Genomic DNA, 13,946 nt, shown 5'->3' with positions numbered 1-13,946 from the left:
CTTCACACAAACAGCCACAGCATCCAAACCGATTCCAAAACGTACATGCAAACACCACCTGATGCTCTTTCATCATCAGTGCGGTTCTTAAAACAACCCCGATAGCCACAGAGGGTAGGAACTGCATCGCTGGGAAACAAGCTTCCTGCAGGGCAACACAAGAAACAGAGGAATTGCACAAATAATGTTGTAGCTCAGCCAAGTGGCAGAAAAAGCTGCTATAGTTCCACTGGACGATCACGCTACAAGTATCCTGTGGCGGCGTGAAGGGACCAAGGAGGCAGGTCATGCCTCAGTGCTGCCTGCTACCAGTGGTTGTGAAGATACACCGTCAATACATGTTTGTTCCGAATCAGGATGGGTGTGTGTTTGGGGCGGGGGGGGGGGGGGGGGGGGGGGATTATTGGGGCCACCAGGAATTCCTCAGACAGAGACGCAGATCCGGGGTCTGACAGCAAAGGGGCCATCAGAATTCCCCTCTTTTTGGAGGACTACTTCTTGTCCTTAAGATGATTTAGACTCCTGTGAAGGCTTGTCTAACCCCGATTCTGGGACAGAGGAGCTTCAGAAGGGACTGCTGGGGCCATGCAGCCACCAGCAACAGAAAGTTTAATTCACTTCATGTACATACCATGATACCACCCACTCCAAACGGTGTATCTCCCCAGGGGCACCATCCAGCCACTGCATCAGTTCCTGTTCAGTAAACTGTTGCCCAGAGCCTCTTGCCCCAGCCTTGTCAGGCATATACTCCTTAGCTTGCGTGGGGAGTTTCCATCTCAGACTCAAACAATGTGATCCCTGCATGATCAGAAGGCTACCACGGTGCAGGTACTTTATGATATTCCCCACACCCACAACAGGATGGCTACCTTGCTGTGTTTTGGGTATAGTACTGTTACAAGAAAGAAGGGTGCAAAGAGAAAAAGGCACAAAGATGGAATAAACATTGTGCTGGGCAACCTTCCCTGTGTGATCCGCACTTCTGTAAAGTTCAGAAAAGAAGAATAAAGTCAGACCCAACAAGGGGACCATGTAATTAATAATGAAAAGGTGTACAAGGTCGGAAGGTAAGAAAATTGTTGTTCAAAACACAAACCATATCCAAGCACAGTTGGCAAAAAGAAACCCATCCAATGGAAAGGTAGAGAGGAAAAAAGGAACAGAATGATAGACTTGCAGCACGGAAAGAAAAGTAGCACTGCAAGGTTTTGGGGCCCTGTGGTGGTCTTGCACTTACTCACAAAAGAGATGAGAGATAAATACAAAGACGACTGAATTAATTTTGTCCCAGTAAACCATGTGGCAGTCTAGCCATCACATCATTTTAACATTTCTGTCCACAGAAAATTATTTATAATACTTGCCAAAGTGCAGTACCCCTCATGCAGGGTCTGTGCTGACACAAAACTAGACAGCAGAGACTGTGGTATTTCTTCTAGTATCACTGCCTTAGATTTGTCACATAATGCAACCAAACAAAATTTGAGTTCCAAAACAAATTTGGTTCTTATAACATATTGTTGTTTAATATACTTCCCTGGCTGAAAGTAAGTTGTGGCAATTTATTTACAAAGCACATTATCTTTCATTTTGTTCCTCATACTCAGTCCAACTTATTTACTCTGTTTTGGCCACCCTTTTAACATTTCTTTTCTCCTCTCTGCCATTCTTCTTCTTCTTCTTCTTCTTCTTCTTCTTCAACGTGCTTATTGCTATATTCCATCCCCAACTTTGTTATCTTTCTTTACAAGAATACCTGTTTCTAGCCACTATTCTTCACTGAGGCCTTGTTACAAAAACTCAATCCAAATATACTTGTTAATACTATAAGTAATGGCATACTTTGTTTGATTAAGGAGGGAACACATGTCTGTCCCAATAGTTAGCATCACTGCTGGATTATCTGCAATACTATGAAAATTGTTTTTGAAACCACACTACGCTTTCACTTTCTTTTTATTTAAATCAATGGGAATATTTTGAATGAGAGGTAAGACGTAGAAAAACCAGAAAGGTGCACTGTGAAGCAATAAACAAATATAATTACCATTCCGAGCTCTTTCTTTTTTCAGTTTTTTAAATTGCAGTTTCTTAAAGTTATTCAGTTTCTCATTCCCATCAGCATTTGCAAAAGAAACTTCTTTCTTTTTAGTTGTTTCCTTTGCCTTTCCTTTCCTCCAACGTAGTTTTTTCTTATTAGATGCAATGGATACATTGTTTGGAAGCTGAAATAAAATATGGAGTCAAACATTAATTGATGCAAAAATAACTGCACAAATTTTAATGTAAACTCCCATAACAGTTATTTCCTAATATTTCATCAGCCTCTGTACCATTAGTAAGCTAAGCATTTTGAAAATAAAAAAAATTATTTTGATGTAAAGAGATCTTTTCTTAAAACTAAAGAAGGCAAATATTTTCTGCTGAAGCAGACAATGGTAGACTTCTAAATTTTATCAGAGGTAACCGACATAAGTACTGCTATAATACTGAAAGTAAACACCATGCAATACATACAAGTTCACTCTTATTCTCAACTTCCATCTTCTCAAAGACAGAATTTGCATCAACAGGTCCACTGGATTCCATTCTAATTTCTGCTACAGATTGTTTCCTAGAGGACTCCAATGCACCCAGTACTTCCGTTTCCATAGCTTCAAAAGAAGCTATGTCAAATTCAGCAACTGCTTCCTGCACAATTGCAGAGCTTATGTGTGCATCTGTGATGTCCTCTGGTGGAACTGTGTAGTACTTAATTTTACCTCTAAAATCACAAACAAGAAGATACATGAACTAAAGGTTTTAACTAAAAAAATATATGTTGAAACTACTTCTGATTTCATAACTTCACTAATACAAAAAGAATATATTGTCACACTTAAAATAAATGGTTTCTGGTTGCAGCCACATTAAAGCAATAAAAGATTAAACACATGATAAGCTTCAAAGAATTCATTTGCACAAGTGGTTACAACTACCTTCCGCTCTGAAAATGGCTGAGATTCGTACAATTTATAACAATTATTTGGGCATTATTATTCTTACACCAAGTGTCAAAATCAATCTTGCTTACTATTAAAGCTTGTGGTTCGCTGACTGGTACGACGAGCATTGAACTGTTTGTCAAGAAACAGTTGTCACAAATAGATGCAATGAAAAATAAGCAAAAAATGAATTAATTTGGACCTGATTTCTTGTTTCACAATGATCAATTTGGATTAAATTTATTACCTGAATGTTTATTGTTCCATATACATGTGTACGTTTAAAGCATGTAAATATTAATGTAGTTTTGATCTAATCTATCTAACAACAGGACATGTGCAACTGCAGCAGAATATCTTGGAGAGGGAGGTAGAGGGAGGGAGGGAGGGAGGGAGGGAGGGAGGGGGAGAGGGAGGGAGGGGGAGAGGGAGGGAGGGGGAGAGGGAGGGGGAGGGGGAGAGAGGGAGGGAGGGAGGGAGGGAGGGGGAGGGGGAGGGGGAGAGAGGGAGGGAGGGAGGGAGGGAGGGAGGGGGAGGGAGGGAGAGGGAGAGGGAGAGAGAGAGGGAGAGAGAGAGAGAGAGAGAGAGTTACTTGGTGAACACAACTGTGTATCTCTGACACAGAACAATTAAAGTTTAAGAGGGGAGCTCGAAGAGCATTATAAGGAATATCTACTGCAAAACTGTGTGTGTACCAACAGACTGTACTGCCTGCAGAGAACAAAAATGAGAAAACAAATGAAAAAGAGGAACAAGACATTATCTGATGAAAAGACAGAAAGAATGTAAAGTAAAGGGCAAACACAGCTCTTGTATAAGCAACTGCATGAATAACCTTCCATCATATCCTATTACTCCTAACTTTTCCTTCTGCTAATATTCGCTACACATGGTTTTTCATTTCTGTGCGCCAAAACAATAACTATTTGTCCTTAACATGATCACACTGTTTTTTAATATTTTGGTCTTTTCATTGACCTATACCATCTGTCCAAAAAACACTGAATTTACCAGTTCTTAGTTCTTCAATAAAAAAAACTAGTTATATCAAAGCTACCATTCCACATTTATTTAATAATAATAATCCTGAAAACAACATCAAAGTAGGACTTTCAATACCTGTTCCAGTCATCAATCAATATCCTTGCAGCAACTTCTGGGTCTGGTACACCTCCTTTCTTGAACCTGCCCATTCGCTTGGCCAGAAGTGAAAAAATTCCTGTGGTGTAGAGTATTCTGGAATGTTGTACAGCTCCATCATCTGATTGTAAGTAAAAAGTATTGTTAAAAGTAACACAAGGAAGCATGACACTTAGCCTAAGTTATTATTTAGGGAGGCTCTTTTTCTGAAAAATCATTGTAATCATGACAATAATCAATACTTATTATAATAAGCAACTGACTGAAGCCCGGAAAATTTGGGCTTCTGACAAAAACAAGAAAATGTGATTGGGGGGGGCGGGGGGGGGGGGGGGTCTTTCTAAAAATAAAAGTAAAGACATTTGTTTTCTGGACTTTTTATTCACGATAATGAAAGAACCCTTATTTCACAATATATTTTGAGATATTCAAACTCAAGACATTTGTGATGCACTCCACAAGCTTTCCTACCCCTTCTTCTTACTCAGTTGTTGTCCAGTTGTCGAAACAGCAGAATGCAGGTGTCTGTTATCATGGAAAGGTGCAATGCTTCTGGACAAAAATCCATGCCATTTGTTTTGAATGTTGTAGCATAGTTGATAAGGCCTATTGGCTGCTGCATTTATGGTCTCTCCTCAAGGCATAAAGCTGATTCACAGAACACCCTCTCAGTCTCAAAACACTGTGACCACAATCTTTTTGGGGCTCAGAATTTCTTTGGCTTTTTTGTTTTTTTGGGGGTTGTGAATAATGCCAGCCCATTGACTGGCACTTAGCTTCTGGACTTTCATGGTAAACCCACGTCTCATCACCAGTAACAAATTTTTTATTTGACTTTATATGGAACCTGGAAGCGCTCAGAAACCACATTTATTTCAAATGATGAGAGAAGGTACAGCAGTCAGAACTTGTGTTTATTGTAGAAGATCTAGATTTCAGTTATAAAGTGTTTTTCGTAAAATGAGTGCTTCTGTCATATCACAATCCATCTACTGCCAATATTACAGTTTGGCAGAATCTACAATTGTGAGTCCAAGTATTCAGATGTACTGCAGGAGTGGCTAATGAGGTATTCTTTTATTTTTTGTTTAAATATTTGAGTGATTTTCAGCCAGTATGCCTGATGTTCAATGACAATATATTATAAGCTTCCGTACCAGAATATAAAAGTCTATTCTGAAGCCTCAAAAGGGATTGATTATCTACCTGTAAATTCCAGTAGGGCAAACCATTTGCCTGTATTCAGAAATCTTACTACACAATGGATCTCACACTTGGTGGGATCATTAATTTTATCACACATACTAAAATCACACAAATAAACAGTCAACGACTATTTCTGCTAGCCGTTAGCACCCTACTGGCACCAATGATTAGGGTGATTATGATGCAGGTGTAGGAAGAGAATTTTGTGTCTTGTAAGATCAAAATATTCTGTTCTTGAAAGACCTTTGCAACAATTCTAAGCCCCCCCTCCCCCCCCCCCCCCTGCTCGCACACAAGCACGCACGCGCACACACACACACACACACACACACACACACACACACACTAACTGGCAACTGTCTTTGGTCACAGAGGCTGGAGTGCAAGCAACTGCGCCCGATTGGAGTCGCAATCTGTGGATAGTTGGGGATGAGGAGGAGGCTGGGGTGTGGAGGAGCTGCAGGGTAGGGAAGGAGGAGAGTGTAATGCAGCATCTAGGAATATGTGGGGACATGGTGGGGACAGGGTAGTGCTACTAAGTGAGGTCAGGAGGTTGGGAGATGGAGCACGGGGGCAAGGGGGCAGGGGGGGGGGAGAGGGAGAGGAGAGGAGAGGAGTAGGAGTAGGGGAGGGGGAAAAAGACTAGTGGGTGTATTGGTGGAATAGAAGGCTGTGTAATGCTGGACTGGAGGCAGAGAAGGGGATATATGGGCCAAGGACATGGACTAGTGAAGGTTGAGACCAGGGGAGTTAGGGGAAATTAGGTTATGTCGCAGGGAGAATTGTCACCTGCACAATTCAGAAAAGATGGTGTTCGTAGGTAGGATCAAGATTATGCAAGCTGTGAAGCACTCGTGGATGAAGCAGACTGTATTGGACAGCTTGTTCAGCAAATGGGTGGCCGAGCTGTCTCTTTGACATGGTTTGTCAGTGGTCATCCATGTGGGCAGAAACCTTGTAGGCTGTCAAGCCCAAGTAGAAAGCAGTGCAGTGGTTGCAGCTTAGAGTTGCAGCTTAGTTTGTAGATCACATGACTGCTTTTTAGGATAGTCTTGCCTTAGACGGCATAGGTGATGCCTATGATCCAGGTGGTGGTGGGAAAATATATGCCACAGGTCTAGCATTTACATCTGTTCCAGGGATATAAGCCATGAAGCAAGGTGTTGGTAGCAATGTTGGAGTAGGATGGACAAGGCTATTGCATAGGTTTGGTGGGTGGCGATATACCACTGTGGGAAGGGTGGAAAGGATAGTGTGTAGGGCACTCCTTATTTGAGGGCACAATGAAACCTTGGTGGAGAATGTGATTCAATTGCTCCAGTTCTGGGTGGTACTGAATTATGAGGGGAGTGCTCCTGTGCTGTTGGATTGTGGATGATGGTAAATCACTAGAGAAAGGCATGGGAAATCTGTTTCTGTACAAGGTTGGGAAGGTAATTTCAGCCTGTGATGGCCTCAGTAAGACCCTTGGTATGTTTGGAGAGGGACTTCTTGCCACTACAGATGCAACAGCCCTGTGTGGCTAGGCTGTATGGAAGGGACTTCTTGGTATGGAATAGTTGGCAGCTGTCAAAGTGGAGGTTTTATATGGATGGAGGTATGACATAGCCATCTTCGAGGTGGAGGTTTAAATCAAGAAAGGCAGCTTGTAGGATTGAAGAGGACCAGGTGAAGAAAGGTGCTGAGACTCTGGATAAATGTGGATAGGGTATCCTCACCCTCAGTCCAGATCACAAAGATGCCATCGATGACTCTGAACCAGGTAAAGGTTTGGTATTCTGAGTGTTACGAAGGAATCCTCTAGATGGCCCATGAACAGGTTGGCAGAGGATGGCGCCATGCAATTTCCTATTGCTGTATCATGGATTTGCTTGCAGGTGATACCTTCAAAGGTGAATAAATTGGGGGTGAGGATACAGTTGTTCATGGTGACCAGGAAGGAAATAATAAGGTTTGGAGTCAGTCAGCTGGTGGGAAAGATATTGTTTAATAGTGGCAAAGCCATGGGCACTGGCGATGTTAGTGCAGAGGGAGGTGGCACCAATAGTGACAAGCAGGCTTGCCATGTGGTAAAGGAACTGTAATTGTGGAAAGTCAGTAGAGGAAATGGTTGGTGTCTTTTATATACAAATATATTAATATCAGCCATTTCCTCCACTGACATGCTTCATGTGGTGTCACCGCCAGACACCACACTTGCTAGGTGGTAGCCTTTAAATCGGCCGCGGTCCATTAGTATACGTCGGACCCGCGTGTCGCCACTATCAGTGATTGCAGACCGAGCGCCGCCACACGGCAGGTCTAGAGAGTCTTCCTAGCACTCGCCCAGCTGTACAGCCGACTTTGCTAGTGATGGTTCACTGACAAATTACGCTCTCATTTGCCGAGACGATAGTTAGCATAGCCTTCAGCTATGTCATTTGCTACGACCTAGCAAGGCGCCATTATCATTTGCTATTTATCTTGTGATGCATGTACCGTCAGACCGATGTTCACCAATTATGGATTAAAGTTAAGTATTCCAGAAGCTACGTACTTTATTTGCTAGTCTCCATTACTTGACCTGTTCCAGACCTCATGCCAGCCTGCGTGAGCTTAAACGCGTGTCTTTCGGCTTCCTGTCATAGTGGATTGGCTGTCTTGCCAGTCCACAACACTTCACTTCAATGACTGCTTCACAGCCTGGCCATCTGGACCCTTTCTTCCTTTTGCTAGATGCACAGGTGGGAAATCTACCTGCAATGTCTCCTCTATTCCCATAGCCCCGTTGCCCCAGTCCCTGTCCTTCACCCATTTATCTCCTTCCATGCTCCCACTCCAGCACTACACATCCTTCCATTCCACCAATGTACACACTAGTCTTTTCCCTCCTATACATCTCTCTCCTTTTCTACTTGCCCCCAATCCCCTGAAATGCCCCAACTGCACTTAGCAGGCCTACCCTTTCCCCGCATCCCTGAATGCTCCCACAAGCAGCACTACAACCTCCTCCAACCCTACCCTGCTACCCCTTCCCACCCCTCCCCCTTTTTACTCCCCCCACCATTCACAGATTGCTTCTCCCATTGGACACAGTTGCTCGTAGTCCGGTCTCAGCGGCCAGAGACAGCACCTATTAACAGATGTACCCTGCAATAGCAAATACTGCCACAGCAGTGCCACTTTATAGACAGAGAGGGAGAAAAAAATCATTTCCTCATTAAGAAACATGTCAAATACCTAATATGCTAAGGTTAGATAGTTTAAATCATTAAGTGGTACATGATTTTCCTTATGAGTGTTTATCAGCAGGCCAAGACAGATGATATAAAGAAGTGACTTTCATACCAACCTGTAGGCTCTCTTACCTGTTCCCTGTTTGCTCTTTGGAGAATTGCTGAAGCTGGTGTCAATGGATCCATTAGGCTTTCTACTCTAACAGCATTCTTCAATGCAACAGATGCATCACCACGTCCATCAGATGAAGCAAACACAATTCCAGGACTATCTAATAGTTTAATTTTAGAATCCAACTGAACTTCTTGCATGGCCCTACAGAAGAAAAAGATATTTATTAAAAGGAAGTACTGCTACGCAGAAAACCACATGAGGCCAATAGATATTTATCGCTGTCAAAATGGAGGAATAAATATAAAAGTAAAGGCAATTCTTTCCAAGGTACACAGAATTATTTCTCAGTCCAGTTTTCCATAAGAACCATGAACACTATTTCTTTTTTTCTTTACAAACCAATAAAGATATCTATTCTCACTGGAGCAACGGGAAGCATAACACTAAGTGCACTGTTGGTCACTTAAATAATAATAAATCAAATACACAGAAAACAATTTAAAATCTGCAGTAAAATCACTGCACAACAAACATAAATGTCAAAACAAGCCACGAAATTACTTAATGAACTGAAACACAAATTTTTGCCCAAAGCAATTTCAGAAAAATGCAAGCAGTAACTTTAATAGAGGAAGAAGAAACTAAATGTATTAACCAACTGGAAAAACAGGAACTTGATGAGGACCAGAAGAAACTGTAAAATGGGCACAATATATGCAAACATGCTTGAGGGAAGGAAAAGTCATTACAAATTCTGGTCATGACAGAGATATAAAGCAAGGCAGCAGTCTTAACCAGTGAGCAGATCCTTTGCACTGTTTCTCTCAATTCTGGCATTGGCATGACACTCCATTCTCTTTGCATATATACATGTCACCCTTTCTTTTTTATATTCTGAACCTTTCTCCTTGTCTTTGTGAAGAAGCTGTCAAAAATCTGAAATGCAAAGTTCTTTCTGCCAGTCCATCTTAGTTCCTATTTTGGCAAAAGATAAAAACACTTATGTCTCACCTGTTGTTAACATTCATTCTCATTCTGATTTCAATTAAAGTTTGTCAACTTGATCTTAATACAAAACACAATATTGTTCACTTAAATATCTACAACCATACCCTGAGGAGATAAAAGTCATGGGATACCTCCTAATATCATGTCCGTCCTCCTTATGCCCCACACAGCGCAGCAACTGGACACGGTGTGGACTCAACAAGTCACTGGAAGTCCCCTGAAAAAATATTGAGCTATGCTGCATCAATAGCTGTCCATGATTATGGAAGTGTTGCCAGTGCAGGATTTTCTGCACGTACTGAGCTCTCGTTTATTCAATGGGTTTCATGTTGGACGACCTGGGTAGCAGTATCATTTGCTCGAAATGTCCAGAATACTATTCAAACCAATTGCAAACAATCGTGGCCCAGTGACATGGCGCACTGCCTTCCATACAAATTTTCATCACTGTTTGGGAACAAAGTCCATGAAGGCCACAAATGGTCTCCGAGTAACTGAACATAATCATTTCCAGCCAATGATCAGTTCAATTGGACCAAAGGACCCTGTCCATTCCATTTAAACACTGTCCATATTATTATGGAGCCATCACCAGCTTGCACAGTGGCTCATTGACAACTTGGGTCCATGGCTTCATGGGGTCTGCACCATACTCTAATCCTACCGTCAGCTCTCGCCAACTGAAATCAGGACTTGTCTGATTAGGTCACAATTTTCCAGTCATCTAAGGTCCAACCAAAATGGTCACAAGCCCAGGAGGGGTGCTGCAGGTGATGTCATGCTGCTAGCAAAGGCACTCATGTCGGTCATCAGTTGCCGTAACCATTAACACAAAATTTCACAGCACTGTCCCAACGAATACGTTCATTGTACATCCACATTGATTTTTGTGGTTATTCATGCAGTGTTGCTTGCCTGTTAGCACTGACATTTCTAAGCAAATGGCATTGCTTTCAGCCATTAAGAGGAGGTTATCAGCCACTGTGTTGTCCATGGTGAGAGGCAATGCCTGAAATTTGGTATTCTAGGTATACTCTTGACACTGTTGATCTTGGAATATTCAATTCCCTAAAGAAAATTTCCAAAATGGAATGTCCCACGCATCTAGCTCTAACTACCACTCCATGTTCAAAGCCTTAACTCCTGTTGTGCGGCCGCAACCACATCGGAAACCTTTTCGTATGAATCACCTGAGTGCAAATGACAGTTTCAGCAATTCACTGCCTATTTATACCTTGTGTACGCGGTACTACTGCTTTCCGTATATGTGCATATTGCTATACCATTACTTTAGTCATCTCAGTGTATTTTTCAGACCACTGAAACACATAGTAGAGGGTACTATCTCCACTGTACCTTATTCAGTGTCTCCCCTTTTAATTTGTGCCTAGAGTGTAAAAAGAATGAATGTTTAAATGCCTCCGCACACACAGCAGTAAGTTTAATCTTGTATTTGCAATCTCCACAGGAATGATATATAGGTAGCTGTAGTAAACACCTAGATCTTCACGTAATACGGGGTCTTCAAACTTTGTAAATAGGCATTTGCATTCATGGGATAGATGGCATGTATTTCATTCAAGACTTTCAGAATTTCCATCACACTCTGCTGCGAGTCAAACAAACATGTGAATATCCACACCGTCCTCCTCCGTGTATGTTCAATATATCCACTGGATTCTCTAAGTCTCACACATTTCAGCAATGTTCTAGAATGTGTTGCACACATTTTGTAAACAATTTCCTTTGCAGTGACTGTGTTTACCCAATACCCCAACCACATACTGAAGTCACTCACCTGCTTTACCTATGATTGAGCCCATTTAATCATTGTATTCTACAATGCCACAAGCTGTGTTGTATGCAATGCGGGATTGCTATCACCACTGCTGTCTGCCGTGTTGTGGTTAGCCAGTCAAACCCAACCACCAGCAGTTATTTGTATTTATTCATTGTGGAAGCTTCTCGAAATTTCATATGTTTGTTCATTCGATGTTTGTGTAAATAGAAGCACTTTCCATCCAGGAGTTTGGTTCTGTTCTGAATGAGTACTGGAGTTCATCATCATAATGTTTTCAGTGTTAAGCAATGTACTTCACTGACCACCTTGTTTTCCAGTGTGAACATGATTCTGGTTACAACAGGACATTCTTTGGTGGAGACATTGGGTACTCGAAGACACCTGTACCTCCGTGGCTCCAATTAGGCAACATAAAAGCCGTCACCTACACAGACAGGAACTGGAATACAACCAGAGGTCCATGTATTCAGGCAAGCAATGGATTCCAAATCAACAGTAAGTCAGCTGCACATCTGTCAGTGTTTCCCGGAGACACTGGTCAGGACATGACAAAATGGCTGAAAGGATTTGACCGAGTTGTTAAATATAACAGGCTGGATGACAGAATGTGTTTTGCAGGTATGTACTTTTACTTTTATGGCCAGTCAAGTAGTAGTTCAAGAACAACAAAGAGAAGCTCAGTAGCTGGGTGAATCGACATATGACAGAAGCTGACAAAATGAACAGAGTCACACAAGGCATGTAATAAACTCTTCTGGTTCAGGGTGTCATAACACAGGAATTCATCAACTGATGCCAGTGCATCCAGAAAATGACACAGAAAAACAGACAGAAGACACATGACTGGCTCCCAAATGTTGTCCCTCTATGGCTGTAGGGGAAGCCCACAATGACACTGCCTCTCTCTCATACATGAGGTGGCGAGAGAAGAGATACAGCATTTTATAGCAACTACAACCGAGTAAGCAAGGGATAGCAGCTATAAATGTCAAATGTTGAAGAGCAGGTGTATCGGTGTATCAATCTTTAGCACCTATCTCCACCACCAGCTGAATGCACCAGGAAGAATGGACTCTGCCAACTCGGACTTACGCAGCAGCCGTCAAACGACAACCCAGCACCCGACCGACATAGGTACAACCAACTCCTCCACCAACTGTTTCACTCTGCAGAAGAACAGACATTTGGAGGGCAGAGGACAACAAGCTTGTATGTTTCCACTGTGCAAGCCCTTGACAAGATGTACATTATTGCAGAGAAAGAAGATAAGTTTTTAATATCCACTAAGCCACCAGATGTCAACCAGAACAACAATTCTATTCAGGTTCAAATGGCTCTGAGCACTATGGGACTTAACTTCTGTGGTCATCAGTCCCCTAGAACTTAGAACTACTTAAACCTAACTAACCTAAGGACATCACACACATCCATGCCCGAGGCAGAATTCGAACCTGCGACCGTAGCAGTCCCGCAGTTCCAGACTGCGCGCCTAGAACCACTAGACCACCGTGGCCGGCAATTCTATTCAGGCCCGTCAACCGCAGATGAATACTGTCAGTTGTGGGGTGAAGCTCATCACCATACCCTCAATGAGATCATTCTCCAACATGCCATAACTGTTGAGCATTAGCATACAGAAGTACTACCCAATCACCGAGCTGCTGAATTCAGGGGAATTAAGTGAGGTTATTATCTATGGAAGTGAGATTGTCACAGGTGAAAATCCTCCACAGATGACTACCACCAAGATGTCTGGAAATTCGTTGATGTCATTATCGATGGCCAACTTCTCAGGGCACTAGTCAACTAAGGGCTCCCTTCTGTGTAATGCTGAATGCTTATCTTTGCCAGCAAAGGAGATCTATGTTTTTTGATAAGAAAGCAACTGAACTGAAAGTCACTAACGGGAAATACATCCATGAACATGTACTGCAAGAATAACTATCAATAGCAGAACATAGCCATTTGAATTTTATCATAATATAGTCATAGTGTCATTTTCAGATGGGATTTCTTGTAGGCATTGCAAACAGTCATGGACTGTGGAAGATCAGAGTTCCAGATAGACAAAACTATTTCAACAAGCAAACATAGCAAAGACTGTCCTGGTTGGCTGTTTGCCATTGATGACATTGTTATCCCGCTGTCATGAACAAGACAAGTTCAAATTGTCAAACTGTGAAGTTTTTGTACATGCCAATGACAATCATAAGCATTGTAGGTGGTCAAGGGAAATATGGGTCCCGAAAAGCCACAGGCAACCACAACTCATCCCTAAACATATATGCACAGGGGAACAACCAATCCAGTCCACGAAGGGCAGCTTAATGCCACTGATGAAAACTCATGCCCCAGTACCACTACAGACAAGGCAAGGGAGGCAGCTACTATCAAACTGCAAGTAGGACCTGGACTGACAAAGGATCCATGTCAGTGAGTGTCAGATGTTCTGCTTCAGTTTCTGAATGTTTTCA

At 42.3% G+C, this 13,946-nt stretch overlaps 1 protein-coding gene across 1 annotated transcript in view; it reads right to left on the bottom strand.

The window, feature by feature from the left end:
• LOC124800063 (guanine nucleotide-binding protein-like 3 homolog) overlaps window positions 1-13,946 on the bottom strand; it is a 114,471-nt gene that overhangs the window by 23,223 nt on the left and 77,302 nt on the right. The window contains 5 exon segments of the mRNA XM_047262966.1: window positions 2,051-2,228; window positions 2,521-2,767; window positions 4,107-4,197; window positions 4,200-4,248; window positions 8,681-8,864. Of these exon segments, the coding sequence (XP_047118922.1) occupies window positions 2,051-2,228; window positions 2,521-2,767; window positions 4,107-4,197; window positions 4,200-4,248; window positions 8,681-8,864 (749 nt within the window).

This window comes from Schistocerca piceifrons, chromosome 1 (genome assembly GCF_021461385.2).
Source record: "Schistocerca piceifrons isolate TAMUIC-IGC-003096 chromosome 1, iqSchPice1.1, whole genome shotgun sequence".
NCBI lineage: Eukaryota > Metazoa > Arthropoda > Insecta > Orthoptera > Acrididae > Schistocerca > Schistocerca piceifrons.
This window is presented reverse-complemented; position numbering and strand designations above follow the sequence as displayed.